Genomic DNA, 23,224 nt, shown 5'->3' on the forward strand with positions numbered 1-23,224 from the left:
ATGATCAAAATGTATTTATAGACAATGGTTCTTTTCTACGTTGAATGTAAGCAAAAACAGATAGAAGACCAAATCAATGTACCTTCCTCAAGCAACAATCCTTTAATTCAAAAAGTAGAGAATGTAGATGCAGATTCGAAAGAAAATGCTTTCCAGAAAGAAGAACTTAAACAGTGTTTTGTGTCACCTCAAGAAACATCGTAGAAAGAAAGGCAGAAGCCGTTTCAGGAAAGAGCCAAACATTTTGAAGGCAAAGCCAGTAAAAAAAGGGAGTCCAAATTCAGCAGCAATCTGAAACAAAAATTATAAAAGAAAGACGTTCCGTTCCGAAGAAAGTGAAAGAAAATGGTAGTTCAACGGAGAATGACGATTTTCAGCCAATTGTTTTATAAGATTTTTCAAATGATCATGATACTTTAGAAAACGAAATCTTTTAGTTTGTCACACGATTGTGTCCCTCAGGCTAAGGAAGACGGTCGATGTTACTTTAGAAACAGAAACTACTACTTATGATGATTTGAAACAGAGTCAAAGAGAAGTTCAACCTGGTGATTACGTTCTTGTAAGATTTCTTTCACGGACACATTACATTGGTCACATCACGACTAGGAAAAACAATGAAAATGACCTTAGATTTTGTTTCTACGAAGCAAGAAGATACCTGAAAGTTTCATCCAACCAAATAATCCAGATATTTCACCCATACACAATATTTGAATAGTAAGAGGGCTTCCAAAACCTCTTGACTAATAATTTGCATAATCACACAAATTGAATCCACAACAAATTGCTTATGCTATTGTGCATAATTACTTAAACTTCTAAATTTACTAATCCGGAACCAATGATTCTCTGTATAAGATATCAATTTAATTATCTAAAACGTTTGTTTTATAACAGTCATTTGTATTATTTATTTTGGTAATCAATTCCTGAAATTTATAGTATGCTATTAAGATCTTGTAATACTTCAATTCTAACTTTTATTTAGAATTTTAAAATTTATTTTGTTTTGTGAGTAATAGTACAGATTTTGACAATAATGCTTACAATTTATGTAGATTTGGAGATTTTTAAATGATGGGCCCGTTTATTATACGTTTCTATTCATTACTTTCAATACATTGTTCCTTTGATTCACTGTGTACGCATATATGATCCACTGTGCACGATGGTGGTACACAGTGAATCACTTTACAAGCATTAGCGTTAACTGTAACTGTAAGATACAGAGCAGCGCTACAAATTAACAAATTACTTACGAATGTAGTGGAGACATGTGCCCATGTTCTACACTAAACAAATTCCAATAATATATTAAACGGATTTATGCTCAAAATTTTAAAAATTGATCCACTGTGTACTACCTTCCCCTATATATATATATATATATATATATATATATATATATATATATATATAAAACCTCATGGGCATCCATACTGAATTGAGATAAGAGAGAATTTTATCAGCAGTCTTGCATGCTGTTCAAACTAGCACTGTGTTTATTAGTAACAGGGAATAATTTCTACATTATTACTAGCCATTCGAAGAAAAATATTTGTCCAAAAGTGTGACACATCAATCGATAGACCTGACTGAACTCAACCAAATAATGCGAGTGAGCGTAAATCTTCATTAGTAATTTTCAAGAAAAATATAGGCATTTTTTTAAAACAAAAATTAATGATTTACAATAATCACTCCATCTATTATGATTAAACATACTGAAATATACACAATAATCAAGCTTTTCCATATGAGACTAGCAAGACAACAGTATACAGTATGAGATATAGTTCAATTCTTATTATTAACTCTCAAACTTTAATTTTTGTTTAACCCTTAGATTGCATTTTCTTATTGTCAATGTGAAGATTGTTTTATATATATACGTGTATGACTCCTTTGATGTACGAAATTCCTGACATCTGTACACAGGTTTGAAAACTACACAGTCTCCTAGTCACATTTGAACCGACGGGACAACAGCATATACTTTTAGAATTTTAAAAAATCAACATGTATCTCGTTGATAATCAAAGGGTTAATGTTATCTAAAGATGAGACATATACCAATTAATAGCTCTCGTCGAGTTGAACAAAATGACATGCTTGATGAGTAAATTCTCATGCGTAGTATTTCGAGAAAAATGAATTTTTATTAGCATTAAGAAGTATGCTGTTTTTGTCAATCTGACAGATTTATATTTCTGGAATAAATTTACTTATTTATGTATTATACATGAAAATGTACAATGTTAAGTAGCAATCTTCTTGCAAAAGCTTAAAAGCCTTAGTGGGTGGAATAGAAAATTGATCTATTAGCCTTCTCCTCCTCCTACATGGTAGTAAAACAGATATTTTCTCCTAAACCCGGTGTTGCCAAGAAATTCGAACTGTCTGATAGTTCTCGGCCAGACTAGGGGTGAGTAAAAGCTGATCTCTGTCAGTTGACAAAGGAATGCAATGTCTTCAATGTTTTGGCGAAAAAAAAAGAAGCCTGGAAACTCGAGTGGTTTGTGTTGTTTTATTATTTGACACTTTCAGCAGAAACTCTCTCTTCTTCCGTTGAGAAGGAATGAACCATATGCAGGCAGTTGGTCAGTGTGTTCATTTTCGGAGCATCTACCTTTCGTTGGCGAGAGGGGAAAAAGCAAAGTGGCCTCCCAAACCCACATGTGTAATTCATTATCACAGTTAAAAGGGGACCAAAAATATGGTAACGTCTTTGGCAACACGTTAAGTTACAATGTCACTAATAAGAGGATACAACTGTTCGAACAGTTCCGAATACCACCTTTGTTGTTAAGAGAACTGTAGATTGATCCATTGTTTGATTTCTCCTAAGACTGATGAACATACTACAAATAACACACTTTCGGCAATTTAATATTATCTCGTACTTCGATCAGATTTTCATATACTACCACCAATCTACAAGGCATTTTCCAGAATTGCGAAATGTCTTAATTACCTGATATTTCAGAAGAATCTGTGCAGGTGTTTTATTGTATTTCGCAGCTACTTCCTTCAACTTCTTATCTTCAAGCAATTGAGGATCATCTGGCTTAGCCCAAGGGCGATCTGGAGATCCAAGTGGACTGTACGCTGTTATTACAATATCTCTTGCCTTGCAGAATTCGATCAGTTTTTTCTGATTCAGGTAAGGGTGGCACTCAACCTACACAAAATAAATTAACGATCAGAATACAGAAAAATATTATTGATGTAAATACATATATTTACCACATTTTGTAAATGGTATGGTTTTCTATACCATAATTTGTTGCCTTCCATATTTTCTCATGGTAACTAAAACCAACACCGAAAATCAACTTTTCAGTGTGCGCGCTAATCAGTCAATAACATGGAACACCTAACATAAACAACAAAAATTTTGAAACAACTACGAAAGATTCAAAACGAGATCAACGTTCCAATGGGACTGGTTTCGGCGATCTCTTTTCGGTTGCTGCTTTCGTAACTGCAAAACAAACTAAGATCATATATTTAAATATAAAACGAGGTTTTAAACAGTTCTTGAGGAATTATAGTTTGTTCTTCCCAATACTTTATTTTAAAGTCATCACAGAGATTAAGTTATAGTAACTATGTATAATTAGTGGATAAAGATATGTTGAGTGCTTTGAATTAAAATCTATCTATTACAAATATTGCAGACATTAGAGCAGTATGAGATTCGTTTACGTAGAAGAAATATTCTGTAAGCGTACAGTATTGGGCACAGTCATATGTTGGTTACTTTCCCGACGAGCTTAACCCACGTAAAGAGGAAGAATCATAAATGTAGGAGAAAGGATACGTAGAACTATACTACATTAAGTTAAGATTTTATTTCATAGTAAAGAATGTGTTGTTGAAGATGACAAACAAGTCATTGATGAAGTCATTGAAACATCTACGGCCAAGCTTGCCATTCTTACCAGAGAGTGCTTACGTGAGTAAAACATTATTAAATATTTATCATATTAATATAATAAATAATAACGAAAAATTACTTTGAAAGATAAATATATATATCGTGAATAGTTTTAATTTTTATTAGCATTAGCATGAATTCTCATTTATGTTTATCATTAAAATGTTACCAATAAAGCTGATTCTTTCAGAAAATCTTCGTTATCCTTTAGTACAAGCTTCTTTTATTGTATTGGAATTTTCAACTGAAATGTTAATCAACTAATACAACTTTACAGATAAAACAGTACACTTTTTTTAGAGTCTATATGTTTTAAGAATTTTTAATGTTAGATAATTTAAAAATGATCAAGGAAACTAAATGTGAATTAAACTAATTCATAACTTATTTTCTCCCCTGAGAAAATTGTTAATTGTTTACAGGGTGGATTAGATTTAAATCATTTGATTTTTTAAATGAAAATCGTTGATTTAAATCAAAATCCGAAATAAATCAAGTGAAAATAAGTAAAATCCCGTTTCTGTTCTGTTATTTCGATTATGGAAAATAGTAGTCATAATACAATGAGACTCAAATGTATGTATAGCACAGTATGGAAACGAGTGTCATACAGAGGATGATTAGGGAAAATCCAGTTTTGAACGGGTGACGTAGAAGCCTGCTTTCTTCTCTTCGTAACATAGGGTTTGTAAATCGTTAACTATTCCAACATGGAAATGACCATCGACATTTAGGACGAAAATTATTTTGTGTGCGCATCTGTTTGTTTGTTCCCAGATAATAGAGGCGCATTTAGAGAGGTCCAATCCTCTCTCCGGAATTTTATTTTATTTTTATTATTATTATTATTATTATTATTATTATTATTATTATTATTATTATTATTATTATTATTATTTTTAGTTTTTAACTTTAGGCGAAATTTATGTATTTTATATATATATCGTGCCTCAAACTAGTTCCGATTTTTTAAAAATATGTCCCTGCCAAATATCAGTAACTTTTGTGAAAAAAAAAAGTGTATGTTGATAAACATTACTGTACTTTTTCCTTAATGCTTAAGAAACATTGTTTGGGAATGAAATAGGTTAACGATTGGGGATTAATTCAAAATTCAACCCCATTTTTTTTCAATTAAATGGCATATTTAGCATTTAGCATTCCTAATGTTCTTTCTTCAGTTCGCGACTTGTATTATACAAAGAGAAAGATTGGATTTAAATCAAACAAATCAATAAAAATGTTTTTTTTTTCCCACCCTGATTGTTTATTCCACTAAAACCACTGAATGACGCGTTAATCTACTCAGAATGAAGAAGGCTACCAGTTTTGCAAAGAAGAACGTAACTCCTGAAGAGTGCAAATGATTTTTTTCACTTACACGTTTATTTACGCTCGTGTCCACTTTACTATCAATTTGGGTAAAGTTTGGAGTAAAAATATAACTGAAGACCAATTACAAAAATTGTAAGAAAAAAATTGGCTTGAAGTTACTGTTGTCTACAATATTCATGTGTAAGCGTGATTCTTTTTAAAATATTAGCTATTCTACCTGTCAGGTAAATTACAACTATTTCATAATACACTCAAAAATTCATTTATTACTGTTATTATTATTAGTCACAATTCTACATTTGAAGGCTTAGTACTCAAATAGGAAACAATGGATTGCACTATTAGTACAATCCAAAGTTCAAAATTTTCTGCATATTCACAATATAATTTATGGTCAAATGAGAAAGTGAAACAAAAATGAAATCACAATTATTTCTGTTCATACATTAGAGAGTTAGTATTATTATGTTCATATACAACAGAATTATTAGATTGAGGAAGCTGGTGGTGGAACCCCCAATTTTGAAAGCAGCAAAGTGATGTAATTCGGGAGTTGCTTGAATTCACAGAAATCCAATTTAGAAAGCAATATACAACGACGACATAAGCTATGTACTGACCACATCATCATCACTACCTAAAACCCACCAAACAGTAATTGGTGCTCTTAGCCAAGTGGCTAAGAATATGCTTTCTGTGCGCGTGGCCTCGAATTTGACATTGGTGAGCAGAGATAAAAAAAGCAGCTTTTTTTTTTGGGGGGGGGAGTTTTTTTTTTGTTTGTTTGTTTTGTAAGTCGGGTTTCTGAATTAAAAAAATTAAATTTTCGCTCTTTTTTCACTTTCCTATTAAAGTACAACTTTTGTTACCTGCTGTAGATTCTACAATTAAGAAAGTGAGTTTACAACAATCCAGACCTTCAGTCTGGGACTGGCTGCCTTGATTGGTTTCCTGCAGTTGTTGCCAGCAAGTATACGCTATGCAACCATCATATCAGAAATGTTTTAATTGCCTAACCATCTTATTAAGTATCTGGAAGTTATACATCTTGAAATATGTGTTAAAATCTTGCTTATACCTCGTTCTCTTCTGTTCGGGAAACATTTCGTTCTGAGCTTCAGAGTTACGTTTACAAAATTAAAGCTACAAAAGGCTATTTTGGGTTTATCATCATTATCTAAAGAATTTATTCTTTACTGTTCCATCGTGTCAAAAGTTTCGATGTAAGGACTTCATGGATGGCGTTTTAAATGTTCTCTCCTTCGAATTTTAGTGGTCTCAATAAATGTTATACACAGTTATAATGAAGTTTAAGGATATTCATGAATTGTAAATGGTAATTTTGTTCTACGAAATCTATTGCATTTTCAGAAAAGATGTTGCTAACGTTATTAAACTTAAACAAAACGTTAGTAAAATATTTTTGTCGTTGAACTTAATCTAATAGCTCTATAAACAATTCGTTGGAACTAGATTGCGCCTACTGATTTGCATTTTTTGTCCTATCGAATGTTCGATTTTCTTTGATTCTTCGGTTTTTTACACGATTTTCTTTCCACAATCAGTAATTAAATGTTTTCTCGTGTTATAATGGGGAAGCCAAGATGCAATATATTGTTCTCTCTTCACTTAACCTGAAAGGTTTTTAAAAGTATTCCTGCAGTCTTCTGGCTAAATTAAAGCGTGCTATTAAAGAAAAGCACCGGGGAAGATTGAGAGGGGATATGTTGTTTCTGCATGACAAAGTTTTAGTTCACAAGGCTGGAAGAACAATGGATTTTTTTTTTAAGGACCCAGAGTTTCAGTGCATTGACTACCCACCTCACTCGCCAGACCTTGCCCTCTGATTATTCTCTCTTCCCTAAACTAAAAACAAAGTTCTGAATGATAAAAATTTAGCAGTAAATAGTTAGAAGTTGGTGCAATGATGTGTCAAGTGTGTTGACCTTCGGGGAGAATACACTGAATAGCCAAACTCATACAGCTAAAGTCCTGGTTGGGCTGAGAACTTAGTCCACCTCCCGTTCCCTCTTCATAATAAAATCATCCTAACCCTCTAACCCCTTCAACTTCTTTTACCAAACCGAAACAAACTTTTACTAATCCTTCTCTATCTACCGAAGAAAGATCATACCTGATTGGTTACAGGTTTTACTGAAGCAACGGCCAAGATGCGTTCAATCTGCTCCGAATTGAAGTTCGAAAGTCCAATAGATCGTGTATAACCTTTCTTTACCAATGGTTCCATCGCCTTCCATGTATCAACGTAATCTACGTCACTGTAGAGTGTTTTGCCATTCTCTTCTGGAAACAAGTCCTCTCCTTCCTACATAAAACAAGAAATAGAAATTAAATATACACAAAATAGCAGTAGTACTAGAGAAAAAGTCCAAGAAAACAACAATTAACGAAATAAGCTTGACTTTTAATAATTCAAAATAATAAATTAATTTTTGAAATCTAACAGTGAATTCAATTGTTTATTCTTTCTTCTTTTTTGATACATATCGATGTATTTAATCACTTAAAGTCAGTATTTTGACTCTTGGGCTTTACAATCTATCTTACAACATAACTCATTTCATAATTTTGTTTAAAATACATTCCACTTCTTAAAATACATTCAAAATGAAGTAAACAAAAGTGATACTAGTCGCTATGGAATTTTAATCTCTGAACGATCTTAAACATAATAAAAAGAAAAATAACATAGTAAGTGTGTAATTCATCAACTAATATTCTCTAATGTACTAACAAGGAAAGTACTTGGGCTCGAACGGGTGAATACGCACAAAAAGGAAAGCATTGTAATGTTAGCAGTCCGGAAGCAAACAGTGATGTCCGTTTTTCTGCAAGATGCTGTAAACGTCCGCAAGAGGAGGGCAAAGTAGAGCACATGCCATAATTACAGTGCGTTAGCTCCCATAGCTCGCGCTTCATCAAACTCTGCTATGGTGCCCTGCTTGATTGTCTTTGTAGTGGACGATTTCCTTTGAACGCAGCTGTGTTTTGCCGTTTTTTGCTACATATTGTAACACACATTTAATTTTGCTTTTTGCCTTCAGTTTCGGGTATCGTTGCAGGAGTATTTTATATGAGTTGAATCCGCGCACATGATAATCCTGGAATATGTTCTCTAGTGTGGCACCAGTAAACTGTGTGACCACACTGTCGACGGTTCGTATTCACTTTGGCTACTTTCACTGTCTCTTGCAAGACTTACAGTGTTATACGTTTTTACTTCTTCCTCTTCATTCTCTTTACAATCTTCACCACTGCGCTCTAACCTTCGGTTTCTAACTGATTTTCATATTTTTGCATCATTATTTCTTCTAGAAAACATGGATATGTCTCATCTTTCAGACAAATTACTTCCTAATGACGTACCCTGTGTAGCACTTTCACTTCAACCAATCGCACTACATCCATTGGATTGTTTACCACTCTCCACTCCATTTGACGTTTCACTACATATTCAACCTTTTCTCATGCGAAAAACTAGCGTTTGCAGCTTCACTGTTGGAAGTAGTGTAGCGGTAGATATGCGGTGGGCTATCTTTGTCACTATGTAGCGTCATCTATTGGTGGAAATTCCCACCAACTTGCAGACAAACTGACATCACCTATCACTTTAAGGGTATTAACATTATTCATAATCTTATTTCTATGCGTGTATTTTTTTGGTCGAGCTCACGTATTTTCCTGGACGGGCAAATACGCACAAATATGAAAGCATGTGTAATGTTAGCACCCGTGAAGCAAACAGTAATGTCCGTTTTTCTGCAAACTGGTGTAAACGTCCGCAAGAGCATGTGCCATGCCGACAGGGCGTCTATAAATTCTGACCCCAGGCCATTTTTGCGGAAACGCTTGAATGAGTAGAAAGATCGGCGCACACGTATCCCATTAGTTTTTGGGGCACACATGTTGAATGAAAACGTATTGCCCCAGGGGCTCCCCTAGGGTCCCAGGCAGGGTCCACCTCACAAATTTCAAATGGTAAGGTGGGTGAAGTAGTATATCGTTTGAAAGGCATTGTGAAAAGAAACAATCTGCAACAAGTCCCAAGTCTGTATGCGCTCCTTATGCAAAATGGTGATCATAAACTCTTCCATGACTACTGTGTTGACATTTTGACTGTCTATCATTTTGTACAGAGCGAGCGTAGAGACTCGGGACTTGCTTCATCTTGTTTCTTTTCAAATACCTTTTCAATGATTATAATACTTGACCTCCTTACCATTTGAAAATTTAGGTAGGACCCTGTCTGAGAAACTTCGGGTGACCCTGGGACACATTTTCATTCAAAATGTGTGCATCTAAAAATATCATAATATGATACGTGTTCGCCTATTTTTCCATTCACACAACCAATTTCCGCAGAAAATTGCCCGGGATCATAGACGCCCTGTAATTATGGCACGTGCTATACTTTGCCCTGCTCTTGCGGACGTTTACAGCATCTTGCAGAAAAACGGACATCACTGTTTGCTTCTGGACTGCTAACATTACACATGCTTTCCTTTTTGTGCGTATTCACCCGTTCGAGCCCAAGTACTTTTCTTTAAGAAGCTTTTAAAACTATATATAATTCTTTTCCCTTTATTATGGGTTCCATCAACTGATTTGAATAAGATCTATAACAAGGGGGAAAAATCCTGTCCAGATATCACTTAAATCACACTTACTATGCAAAACTCATGAGTTAGCTGATCACTGATTCACGGGCGGACCCCACGTGTGTTCCACATTCCACGCAGGGCTCCAGGACGGCTCGGGATATTACCCATAACATCTTTAGTAACGTACAAATATATAATTCAACACGTAATGTGTTTCCATGCCATATATAGTGTCTGTACTGCCTCGCTTATATATACCTACCTTTACTGACGCGCCTGCTTCCTACAGACGAACCCCCTCGCAATTATTTGGGCCCCGCCATGCTCCTGCCCTGATTTGATTAGATAGTATTCGTGCTTTTTAGTGGCCACCTAGCACAAATTAGTTAATTTTTTTTTTAACAGTTCTTATGTACATACACTGAAGCCCTTCTAAAATGGTTCTGCACTGAGAAATGAAAGTACACATCTCAAAAATGGTTGTTGAGATACAGAGTCTATTTACAGAAAAAGAAGTGTACATGCAATGAATATGTGTGGATCTGTATAATAAATCTGCACCAGAGATGTGATCAAATTTACATTAGCATCGCCAGTCGGTAATATTATACAAATCTGACAGTAAATTACTAAAACAAACTTTGTTTACTTAGTTGCAAGATACGTCGACATTGCTGGAGTAGAGCGAAACAAATTGACGACACAGATGTAAACTTAAGCCAAATTTTGGGTTTTAAAAAGATTTACGAACTAGGATCGCGAGGGAGATTTCTTGTTGCGTAACTGCTAAATAAAGTGTCAAGGTGTGAAGCGGACATGCGATGACCTAACGTAACCTAACCTAACCTAATTTGAAAATATCGGATAAACATTGGATGTAAAGTGAACTAACGTAACGTAATAATGATGACTAAACATTGAGTTAACGTAACCTAACCTAATCTAATGTACACTACTCTACCCTACTGTACGCAACTCTATAATCCTCTCTACTCTTCTCTTCCCTACCTTACATTTCAGTACAAGGACCAAACGTTGAATTTACGAGAAGACAGTATTTGTGGGAAATTTAGTATCGTCTTTAACCAAACATGATGTAACAAAAGGAGGATGTTTCTCTCAAAATGTCCTTACTTGAAAATGTCGCTTGAAATGCCGATAAGAAAATTTAACCCGTTTTAGAACATTTTTTTTTTTTTTCAATATCTGAACCCGATATAATACATTATCCATAAAATTAAACTGAGCACCCCTAATATTCTGAAATATTAGACATGCAGCTTTCTTTTCAGTATTTGATACCTTTTTTTTTCCGTTCTTTCCCAAGAATACGTTTGTATTTGTCCACCACCATTAGGACATATTCGCTTTCCCGAGGACTGAAGCTCTTCGTTTGCTTTTTTTCCATATCTAGTAACAAAAAAAGTCACCATATGCTACGCGAATATTTTCAGTTGTTACACGTTTTAGCCAATCAAATGTACTATACTGCATGACGTCCTGCCGAAAACGCCATTGTTTATGCAACTTCCGATTATTCGTGGATAAGTTAATTCTTTCTCACAAGCTGTTGGTGCAACGATGTAAGATTCTTATCCAAAGATGAAAATTATCAGATCAGTTATCTGATTTTAACCATCGATTGGTGCAATTGAGCATCAGAGGAATTATTCTGTTTTGAGTCAAAGCGAAGTCCCTTGTTGCTAACGTCACCTGTAGCATCATTATTCTATTTGGTTGCAAAACGCTACATAATGCATACCCTATATTTTCCGGACCTTGCACAGTCGGGTTACTATGTTCGATTCATTAGAAAACCGTCTGTGTGTATAATCGTTCCGAACCCTCGACTATCTGGCTCAAGCACTGGATGTTTTCTTCGGCTCAAAACTTGGTGAATTCTACCACTATGTGGTTCATAGTCTTTTCGGGCATTGGAGACAAGTTACGGTTGCTGATGGATATTTTCCAGGCACATCTTATTTCATGTTATAATCTTTCTATTTGTTGCATCAAAATTCAACAGTACTTTTTTGGATACGTCATACAAAGCTGAGAGAGTTCTTTGCTGAAAATCTATCCCTACTGTTTGCCTACAATAATTACCAAGACTTTAAAGAGAAAATTATGAAACACGACTTTTTACGAATATGCTAATTTCATACTTCTTTTCATGTAGCTGCAGGGTGTCTACTAAAAATCCAAATTAAAATTTCGTGACCTTTTCTTTACCAAATCATACAATTTCGCAACATTCTCAAGATCGAATTTGGGTGCGAATTATGCCCAATATTCATGCATGCGATAGAAGCGTGCTTTGCTTGTGATCTGGTAGCGTCTAAAGCCGATCATAGACATTTTTGGTGATGAATTTTGACGTTTTATAGAATAAAATTTTCCAGTCTATACTTACATTTGTACAGATAAAAAAAATCGTGACCCAAAAGGTAAATTTCTTGACTTTCATGACCGTTTTTTGATTTCGTGACTTTTCCGGGACTTCCGTGACCGACAGACACCATGAGTTGCCATCAATATTAGTTCAACTTCGAAATACAGTACAAGAGAATGGCATTATGAGATTCAATAGAATCACAGTAGAAGTTAACTATAAATAGCTTTACGGAAATATATCAACTCTGCTATTCCAGGCTGGGCCCGAGAAAATTTGCCTACTCTAACACACATTTGAGAAATTGAAGGCAGAAAACAAGAAAACATCCTATAACAAAAGCTTAAACTCATTAATATTCGAAGCAATTACGCATTTTCCATTGGAGGAGAGAGAGAGAGTGCAACCAGATTATGCCATTGTTTCAAGACAGAGCACAGTGTGACATTTTGCCAAAGAATCTGTCACATTAAAGTGACGTCTCGAGTACAGTAGTACAAGTAACTGAACCCATGCTATTGAACCCTATATGTTTTAAAAAAATAGAAATAGTAACAAATCCAAGGCAACAATAACAACTTTCGTAGACACACGTTAAATAAAAAGGAAGAAAGGGTTGCTCACAAAGAAAAACGACAACGAGAGGAAAGTTGATTGTAAAAAACAGTAATGACCATTAGTTATTGAAACAAAGCATGGAAACATTTTTTTAGCCTCTATTTCCCCCTGCCTTGGACAAGTTCTTTTGGTTTTATTCATGGCAGACGCAACTGCCTCTTACCAATTTGTTCTCTCTCTCCTACTTTTTTCTTTTCTTGTTTTGAAACATCAACAGGATGAGCGAGGTTGCTATTTTTTTTTTTTTTTTTTTTTTTTGCATGATACTTTATTAGTTTAAGCCATGCCATTTATTTTCTCATTTTATTAATTTATAATTTATTATTTTTATTACAAAAGAAAAGGGAAAAACACAAAGTTCGTCATTAAAAGTGGACTCGCATAATTGAGGATAAAAAAGAAACAGGGTGAAAATAGAACAAACAAACAAAAAGAAATAATTTAGTATACTACTTTTTGAAGCAGAATCCCTCTCTCCTTCTTGTCTAAGTTTTAGTTAAGTGGCCAACGACAGTTCCTCATGGCTGGTTTCTTCAATGAGAATCTTCACTCTACGTTTTCTGTTTCTCACCATTTTTGTTCAATATTTGTTAATTATTCCTCCCCTGTGTTTTCATTTATCACATATTCTACTTTATATAACACAACACAAAATATAACATAATTTGTACTATAAAACTATTTGGACAGTTAAACATTATTTTGGCTTATAAATTCTTCACATATCACCCTCTGAACCACTACTGCTGAGTTAGTTGGCCGATGAGTCATCTGATGAAGATTGATGTTCGTTGGGAGTGTGCAAAGAAGGCTCATCAAATAAATCAAGTACGACTGTGTTTTGTTTTTGGAGGAAATCGGTAACTTTCAATGACTGGATCAGATATAATAAGCCCGTGGAGCAGATCCTACTTGTATTAGTTCTCGATATATTCCTCGTTAAGAATTCCCTGTATTACCTGTGGTGCTTATTTCTGGTCTGTTGTTCTTCCTCCAAAAGCTCGCCAATACGAAGAATACAAGACGAGATTTCATTCTAGTTCCTCTCTGGGGAGAGGCACTTGAAAGTTCACTCACAATTAAAGCAGGATCCTCTTTCCTTCTTGTCTAAGTTTTAGTTAAATGACCAACTACAGTTCCTTATGGCTCGTTTCTTCAATGAGAATCTTCACTCTACGTTTCTTTGACTTTCGGCTGCAGTCAATGAAGAATTTGTGTGGCCTTCCAACATGACCTTGGGATGTACTAGGCTGTAATGTCATGATATTAGGGAATTGAAGACTTCCTTCAAGCCAAGAGGAATTATTTTGCAGTAAACGTTCGAGATGTTTTGATGCTGTCTTCCACTTCACTTCAAGTTTGTGAGTGAAAGTCCTAAGCAACGCCTTAATAGATGATAAATCATAATCAGATAATGGGGTGTAGCCAACTGATCGCTCAACATGCATCAGTAAGGCATCAAATCTCATCGAACTTGAATTCTGTACCCATATCTCAAATAAAGTGTGATAGGAAATTTGTAGCGCCATTGTAATTAAAAACCAAAATCCTTTAAGAGCGCAAATTTGCACAACAACTCTTTTCACTTTTGAAAAATCTAAATTCTCAGCAATAACTTACATACAATTTAACACTGGAATAATGCGGAATAATATACTAAAAGCTCTTTTCTACATTTCAATATAATTGTGTGTTTAACACTTACAGTTTTCCGTACATTTTTTCAGAACGAACAAAATGTTTTGAACCGAAACACTACAATTCAGAACAGACGTAATATGATCACCAATACATGCCCACTTCCCTTTTGCTGTTACACGACTCGTGTGATCCACACTGGGCAAGCGAAGTCGCATCACAGATTTACGAACGCGCACTGTGAAACCACTGAGCAGGTGTTCCGACAAGTTTGGGCTTATCTATGGGCTAGATTAAATAACAGAATTGGAAACAAATGTTGTTTTGATAAACTATGGTTATTCTATTATTGGAATAACTAGCAGTTATATGTATATTAATAACTTGGAAAAATGGATTTTGTCCTCCTAAATCATCAAAATGTCACACTGTGCAGAGCTCAAAACTAATTACTACTTGAATTGTAAATTGCATATCCATATTTACACATAGGAAAATATCTGTTCGACCGGTTAAAACCTTTCCAAGAATAATGAAGAAAAAAAATGTGTTACAGATAATCGAACATTATTGTTCTCGAACAAAACATAAAAATAAAAAATTTAGTTTACATACTAATCAACTTGTATTTCAGGATATTCTCAAATCTAATTAATGAAAAGATATTCTGAATCATCAAAAACTGTACTTTCTATCGTGTTTTCTCTTCCAATTACAAATGAAAAAAATGTTTTTGTATAATTACCTGTCTTTTTTTTATACACAAAATAGACAATTTACCTTGTATGCCATAGGCCAGTGAATCAGGTATAAATCAATGTAATCTAGGCCCAAGTTCTTCAGAGTTGTCTTTACGGCAGGTTCCACTAGATCAGGTCGGTGGAAGGTATTCCATAACTACAAAACAAACATTTTACTTACACTCGGCAAAGAAACAAATTTTAATAACTATTACCTGAAATTTTACTTTCAATGTAAATTCCTAGACAACGAGTAATATCTATAATAGTAACGTTTCCAAAATGAAATATCGCAAACATTAGTTTTATCACTGTACCTTAATCACAACTGAAAAATAATTTACTAAAACGTCCATGAGAATCAGTAGTTAATTTTCATTTGAATGATCTTCAATAATATCACTTTCGAATGAATCCGAGTCTGCTATTATAACTGGATTGAATGCTATTACACTGGACTGAATTGTTTCAAACCACAGACTGTTCTCGTCACAAATTAGGTATATATATATCACATAATTAAGGCAGTTGTGGAAAAACATGCTGTCAACACATTCATAAAGTTAAAAAGATGTTTGAGTACATTTAAAAAAAAATGATCTACAACAAACTGTGTAAAATTTTATTTAAATCCGGCCAAGGTTTGAAAAAACCCGGGTATTTAAAAAAAAACACCTGGGCCCATATGGGGTTTTCGGGTATTTTTGGGTTTAATTGTTGTTTTGGGGTTTAATTTTTTTTCCGAAATATTTCAATGTCCTTGGGGTAAAAGTGCTAAAATGTGATTTATATTTCAAGATAGCCATTGTGACAACTTGCAACAATATTCTATTCACTGCTGTTTGACCGAAAAAAAGAAGAAAAAAAAAACGTCATTTTGAAATTTTACATTGGATAGCCGAGAAAATCTATATAGCAAATTTCGAATGTCTCGTGCTTCTACCCTCAATATTTCAACTTAAAAATCCGAAAATTGCAACATGTAAAATGGATACCCAATAACTTGAAAAATGGCCACCATTTTGAAATTTTACGTTGGATCGCTGTCAAAATATTATAGGCTAATTTAGAGTGTCTCGTGCTTCTACCCTGGAAATTAAGAAGTAAAAGACCGAAAGTTGTACCCTGTAGTGTGTGTGTATAGTACAGGCAGACAAACGAACAAATGTAGATGAGACGTTCGCCAAATATGAATACTAAATATATTAATTTAAAACAAAGATATAATTCATGTTTTATAAAATAAATGTTTCAAAATGTCTTATATGAAATAAATATTTTCCAGCGTAAAATAAATAGTTTTATTGTTGAAGTTCACTTCCAATGCTTTAAGCGTTCCATTACGGGAATTTCCCGAGCACTTGTTGCAAAACGGTTCTTTCCCGAAAATTACTTTAAAACTATTAACAAAGATATAATTCATATTTTATAAAGTAAATGTTTCAAAATGACAAATATCTTCCAGCGTAAAATAAATAGTCTTATATCTCGAAGTATTCATTTCCGATGCTTCGTGCGTTCAACTGCGGATTTCCCGAGCACTTCTTTTCCCGAAAATGCAGCTTTCTTTACTGTACATCGAAATTTCCACTAGTACGGTAGTTCAATTCAGCATTTGAAATAGTAAGCGTTACGTAATCTTCGAAACTCAAAGCATTAAGCTTCTTAAATTTGACAAGAACAGGGTGTCTACTAAAATTCCAAAATGAAATTTCGTGACATTTTCTTTATCAAACCATAAAATTTCGGAACATTTTCACGAGCGAAGTTGGATGCGAATTAGGCCGAACTTTCATGCATGCGATTTGGTAGCGTCTAAAGCCGACCATAGACATCTTTGGTGGTGAATTTTGATGTTTTATAGAACAAAATTTTCCAGTTTGTACGTATATTTGAAAATATATATATATATATATATATATATATATATATATATATATATATATATATATATATATATATCGTGACCCAAAAGCTAAATTTCTTGACTTTCATGACCGTTTTCTCATTTCGTGAATTTTTCGTGACATTCGTGACCGATAGACACCCTACAGAATTTTTACCCTATTACTGGTGTTGATTCTACAGAATGCTTATTTGAAGAGTAGCAACAAATGACTGAACTAAACTATTGTTGGAAACCAAATTTTACTGAAGAATACTCATGTTATCATCAAAGATAAGAAATAATACTAATAGTTTTACTAATGTATTTACATATTTACTGGTAATACCGGTGCCTATGGCCTTAAATCCATCAAACGTATGAAGGACAACGTCCCTCGGCGTCGCAGAGTCGGCGAGCGCACTATTCACGGAAAATGGTTTCTAAAATATAAAACTGCATGTTTTACTTCACATAGGCTATAAGCATAGTCCATACATTAATTTGTTCTGTAATTATCTCAAGCCAAGTTTTTTTTCTTTCTTTTAATTCATCAGTGCATTCAGAATTTTATAATGGTCTTATGTTGAATTTTGTATACCTTAACACGAAAGCATCTAATTTGCCCTTAGGAAGTCCAAAATTTGATAAAAATTACTTTCAATGTAGTCACCTTAATTGTACCAATAATATACTAACAAAAAGATCAAAAACCCAGGTGGGTTTTAAAGTGGATTTCTTCAGGTGGGTCCAACCAGAAAAAACCCGGTGGGTTTTTTCGGGCTGTGCCCACTTGTGCAAACCTTGAATCCGGCATAAAAATGTCAATCAAATACGTTACGTTATAGGTACGTTGCATTCAGTTACGTTATAACTAGATATTAGATGTTTAGGCACTAAAAATATGGCAAATGGACACTTATGATTCAAAAAAATAGAAACTAAATTCTAATTCGAAATAATGAAGATAAACAAGCAATGATATAGCAGTGCTATTAGTTTTTTACAGGCCAAAGGACAGAAACTATCTGATAATCATCGAGAATTTGTGGTGATCTATGGAGAAAGGGAGATTTATGTTGATGAAACAAGTGAATGTATGGTGCAACGGATTCGCAAGTAGTAGTGGTAGAATTGTCATAGATCTCGACAAAAGTGATTTGATTGAATTGGATTGTCAGTTTAGCGTCCCTTTCAGCATCGAGGTTATATCAAACGTGGACCTACAGATTAGCGTGGAATGCAAACCACATGAGCTCCCACTGGGAATCGAAGCCGGGTGTCTCATGCCAAAGGCGCGTACGCTAACCGCTTCTCCACGAGGAAGCTAATGACAGAAGTGGCAGACCAGCAACATCCATCACCGACAGGGATGTGTGTGATGTCGATGTGATGATTCGTGAAGAGAGAAGAGTGAGGCTGCATGTCATTATAGATGCACTGCAAATTTCATATGGTTCGATGAGAAGTACCGTCCATGACTAATTTGGTTTTACGAAAGTGTGCGCGCAATGGATGCCAAAATATCTGACTCAGAACCAAAAACACTTGACCCACTTCGCACTATATGACCCTGAAGGAAATTCATTCCTTCGTCGCATCATAATGGGCGATGAAACCCCAATACTCCTATGGACACCTGAATCAAAATCCCAGAACTTGACATGGAAACATCACTTATCACCGCCGACCAAGAAATTTAAGACCACAACATCTGCCAACATCCTGTGTTTTGGGACCGTAAGGATGTTATTCATGTATATTCTGGCAAAGAGTGGGAACATAACTGTGGACACCTATTGTCAAACCATGGACAGGTTGAAAGCAGCCATATGTCAAACTAAAAGGGCCACTACGCGAGAGGGTTACTGCACGATAACACACACGACCACATGCAGTCCAACGGATTCGTACACACATCATTGGTTTCAACTGGGAAATTCCTGACCATCCTCCGTCAGATTAGCCTTTGTTTGGACCCCTAAAAATATCTTCATGGGCAGTGTTTCAATACACAGGAAGAGGCAAAACAGGTTATGATTATCTAGTTAGGAAACCTGGAGTAATATTATATTTGTGAAGGGCATGAACGACTAGGTGTCACATTGGAATGCATGTCTGGACCGCAATGGCTGTTATATCAAATATTAGTATGATATGTACAGTCCGCAGCAACAACCCTACAACATGAGCATGTAAGTTTCTTGTGAAACGACGAAGTCTTTTGCTCCAAAATAAGTGTACAGGGGAGGACGCCGAAGTTTCTCCTGGCGTGATTCGAGCTACTTAGACGTTTTGTTGATTCCCTGCGCTGTTAGGCTTAGTTTTACAATAAACTTACATGCTCATGTTGCAGGTTTTTTTTGCTGTGGACTGTACCAAACATGATAACGTTTCAGATATTTATCTTTGCACGTTTTTCAGTAAATCGAAAATTCACTTTACTTTTTGAAACACCTTGTTGTCAGCGTATGTGCAGACGTTTCAATTACAGTTAAAACGCTATGATATATATATATATTACCACAATGAGTAAAATTCTGAAGTAAAAATTTTGAGTACTGAACGGTAAATGGGTTCACCTCCTCAAATCTCATGTACAATATGAAATGATTCAATTAAATACACTGTCGAAAATCCATGGCCCATTTATTTGACACCGTAGGGGTATTATTCATGGCCCATACATGACCTTTAGTCTAAAAACATGCATTATTATTAACATTCTATCATCATGTAGTACGAATTAGGATGCTAGTTTCATACTACTGACGTTCGATTAGTATCCAACAATGATCAGAAATACCGCATTTAATTCTGTTCTAAGCAAAATAAATTTTATTTAAATAACATTTTAACCGTTAAATCACGAACATATCGTTTTCGTAATGTAGAGACCCAACTACAGATATTTCATTTTCGAAATACGACCACAATAACTTTTGTACCACTTTCAATTCTGTTTATATTATCGCACGCAAAGAGCTCGAATGGCTTCTGATATAATCTTTGAAGAATGGAAAGAAGAGGCCTAAATACTTGACTCCAGCTAAACCAAACATTAGAAGTTGTTTTTTTTTTTCTCAACCCTACAAAATCAGTTTAAATGGCTTCATAATTTACGAGACGCAGGGTTTTGAAGCGCGCGTACTATTTAAGGGTTAATATTATATATATATACGATTTAAACCGTGATTAAATCAATCAACCCTGCCAAGGTAAACGCTTCCACATCTACAGCACCCTTATACACTTCTCACATCCCGCAATTGTACGGCAATGATATCCAAAGGATTGGACCTACGTAGAAATCTAATCAGAAAAATCAACCCTCCGTATAATTGGAACTACTTACTTTGCTTGTTATAAACAGATCTTCTCTTCTAACAACTCCAGCATCAATTTTACTCTTCAACCCTTCTCCAACTTCCTGCTCATTGCCATAGACATGAGCACAGTCAAAATGTCTGTAACCGGCATCGATGGCATCCTTTACTGCTTGTGTCACTTCTCCTGGTTTGGACTACAAAGAGAGAGAGAGAGAAATTATACCTGATTAAAAAATGTATCACAATGTACATTTTTTCTGCATAAAATAAATATACATTAGAAAGAGTATTTATTTAGTTTTTGTTATATGTGCGAATGTATGCTATACACTAATATATGTACTGATCCACACAGAAAACAAGATTCATATTATAGGGTGCCTCAAAAGTGCCCTGATACAAGGTAACTATTATCAGAGTTACAACAAAATGTAAGAGGAAAAACCATATCCAAGAATGTTGTTTTCAATCTAAAGTGGAGGAATACTTCAAAATCGGACGAGCCGTTTGGGCTGTACACTCTTTATATGCCCAATGTTAAATGAAAATGAAACGTTGCCATTTACCTGAACCCACAACATAAGTGAATGAAGTTGCTGTCTTTTACGCTAATGTGTCGATGGCCAGCCCTCATTTCAAACAATAACTTAATTCAATTATGTTGTAGGACCAGGTAAATGGCAACGTTGCATTTTCATTGAACATTGGGCATATAAAGAGTTTACAGCCCAAACGGCTCGTCCGATTTGAAAAATTCGTTCACTTTAGATTGAAAACATCATATTTAAATATGTTTTTTCCTCTTACATTTTGTTCTAACTCTGATAATAACATAGTTACCCTATGTCAGGGGACTTTTGAAACACCATATACAGGGTGTTAATGAACTATATATACACACAGGGTGTTAATGAACTATACCGACAAACTATAAGAGGTGATTTTTCACATCAAAATAAGAGATAAAGTTCATATGGACCTATGGCGAAAAGTGCATAGTTTCAGAGCCAGGGTTGTCCAAAATTGCGAAAAAGCTCAATTTCAACAGGCCCTATTTCGTATTCCAGAAACTTTGGATAGTGGTTCTTACCAGCGTAAAGGAAGCCACGCATACACAATTCAAAAGTGCATATTTCGTTAATTTTCAATAGCTATACAGGGTATTCCCTACAGGGTGTAATTCTCAGATATGTTCTCAATACAGTTTTCAGATATACCCTGATTTCAAAGAGAGTTCAAAGCAGGCAGAAGCTAAGCCTTGACAACAATGAACATCCAATGCTTCAGACGGAAGTCGGAAGAGTCTGAAACCGGCAGCTCCATGTATTCGTGAGTTCGGATTTGTAATGTATTTCTTCACAGTATATATTTCAAGTTTTCTTCACTTATAAGCGTGAAAGAAAACATTACAGAATGCGTTTTCCCGAGTACCAGAAACCGTGCTGCTGACGACACTTAAAACTTACGACATCGGGCCAAAGGATTCTGTGTTCACTGCTGTCAATACTTATCGTTTGCCTACTTTGTACCAATCATAAAATCAGAGCATATCTCACAATTCGGTTGATGGCATGTCTGGGAATTTCCCCCTGTACGAAATACTCTGTATACCCACTGAAACTTAATAAAAAATATATATATATATATATATATATATATATATTTTTTTTTTTTTTTGGATTGCGTATTCGTGACTTCCTTTACGCTGATAAGGACCGCCATCCAGTTTCTGGAATTCGAAATAGGGCCTGTTGAAATTTGGCTTTTTCGCGATTTTGGACAGCCCTACTTCTGAAACTATGCACTTTTCCCCACAGGTCCATATGAACTTTTTCTCTTATTTTCATGTAAGAAATCACATTTTACAGTTTGTCAGTATAGCTTATTAACACTCTGTATATATATATATATTACTATTTTACATCTAAGAAAGGTAAAATTAACTGTTATTGTGATGAAAAAATTACTTGTGTAAATGCAGTGAGTTGTGCCTGACGTAGTTTATAGGATCACATGAACTATAGAATGGAATTCAAAGGTCAAAACTGTAATATTTTATTGGGACTTTCATTGCTCTTACAAGGAAAGTACTTGGGCTCGAACGGGTGAATACGCACAAAAAGGAAAGCATATGTAATGTTAACACCTCGGAAGCAAACAGTGATATCCGTTATTCTGCAAGATGCTGTAAACGTCCGCAAGAGCAGGGCAAAGTAGAGCACGTGCCATAATTACAGGGCGTCTATACTGTCTGATCCCGGGCCATTTTCTGCAGAAAAGGGTTCGGTGAATCAGGCACGTAGCCAAGGGGTGGGTCCGGACCCCCCCTTCAGAATCAGAAATGTAAAAAATTAAGGAAGGATGAAACAAAAAGAAACGAGAAAAAAAGAATCAGCGTTGAAAATATAGAGCTACAGCGCTAGCTACAGCAAGCGCTTCGTTGCTCTTTCTTATGAGGAGCTTTGTATGGAGAAAACTGGGAGGAGGTCAAGTTTAAATGGATATTATTGTAACGGAGCATTCCGAATTCCATCTAGCTCAATGCTAATCCTATGGACTACAAATGACGATCGATAAACCGGTTCGATCAGATAGACTCTCAGAACAACTTAAAAACTCGGAAGATTATATATTTTTCAATACTATTGTTTATTTTCTTTTACTGAGATTCTTCATAGTTCGTTATTAAAATACCAAAATATCCTCATTTTATTGTCCTAAC

At 34.9% G+C, this 23,224-nt stretch overlaps 1 protein-coding gene across 2 annotated transcripts in view; it reads right to left on the minus strand.

Annotated features, from left to right (window-relative positions):
- The window catches only part of LOC145690894 (aldo-keto reductase 1B-like), a 90,587-nt gene that overhangs the window by 20,690 nt on the left and 46,673 nt on the right, over positions 1-23,224 (minus strand). For both annotated transcript variants that reach the window (XM_081766316.1, XM_081766307.1), the window contains exons 2-5: positions 20,529-20,696; positions 15,329-15,445; positions 7,413-7,604; positions 2,978-3,184 (exon numbers count right to left, since the gene is read on the minus strand). In XM_081766316.1, the coding sequence (XP_081622442.1) occupies positions 2,978-3,184; positions 7,413-7,604; positions 15,329-15,445; positions 20,529-20,696 (684 nt within the window). The remainder of the gene's footprint in view (positions 1-2,977; positions 3,185-7,412; positions 7,605-15,328; positions 15,446-20,528; positions 20,697-23,224) is intronic.

This window comes from Thermobia domestica, chromosome 1 (assembly GCF_964235325.1).
Source record: "Thermobia domestica chromosome 1, izTheDome1.hap1.1, whole genome shotgun sequence".
Lineage (NCBI taxonomy): Eukaryota > Metazoa > Arthropoda > Insecta > Zygentoma > Lepismatidae > Thermobia > Thermobia domestica.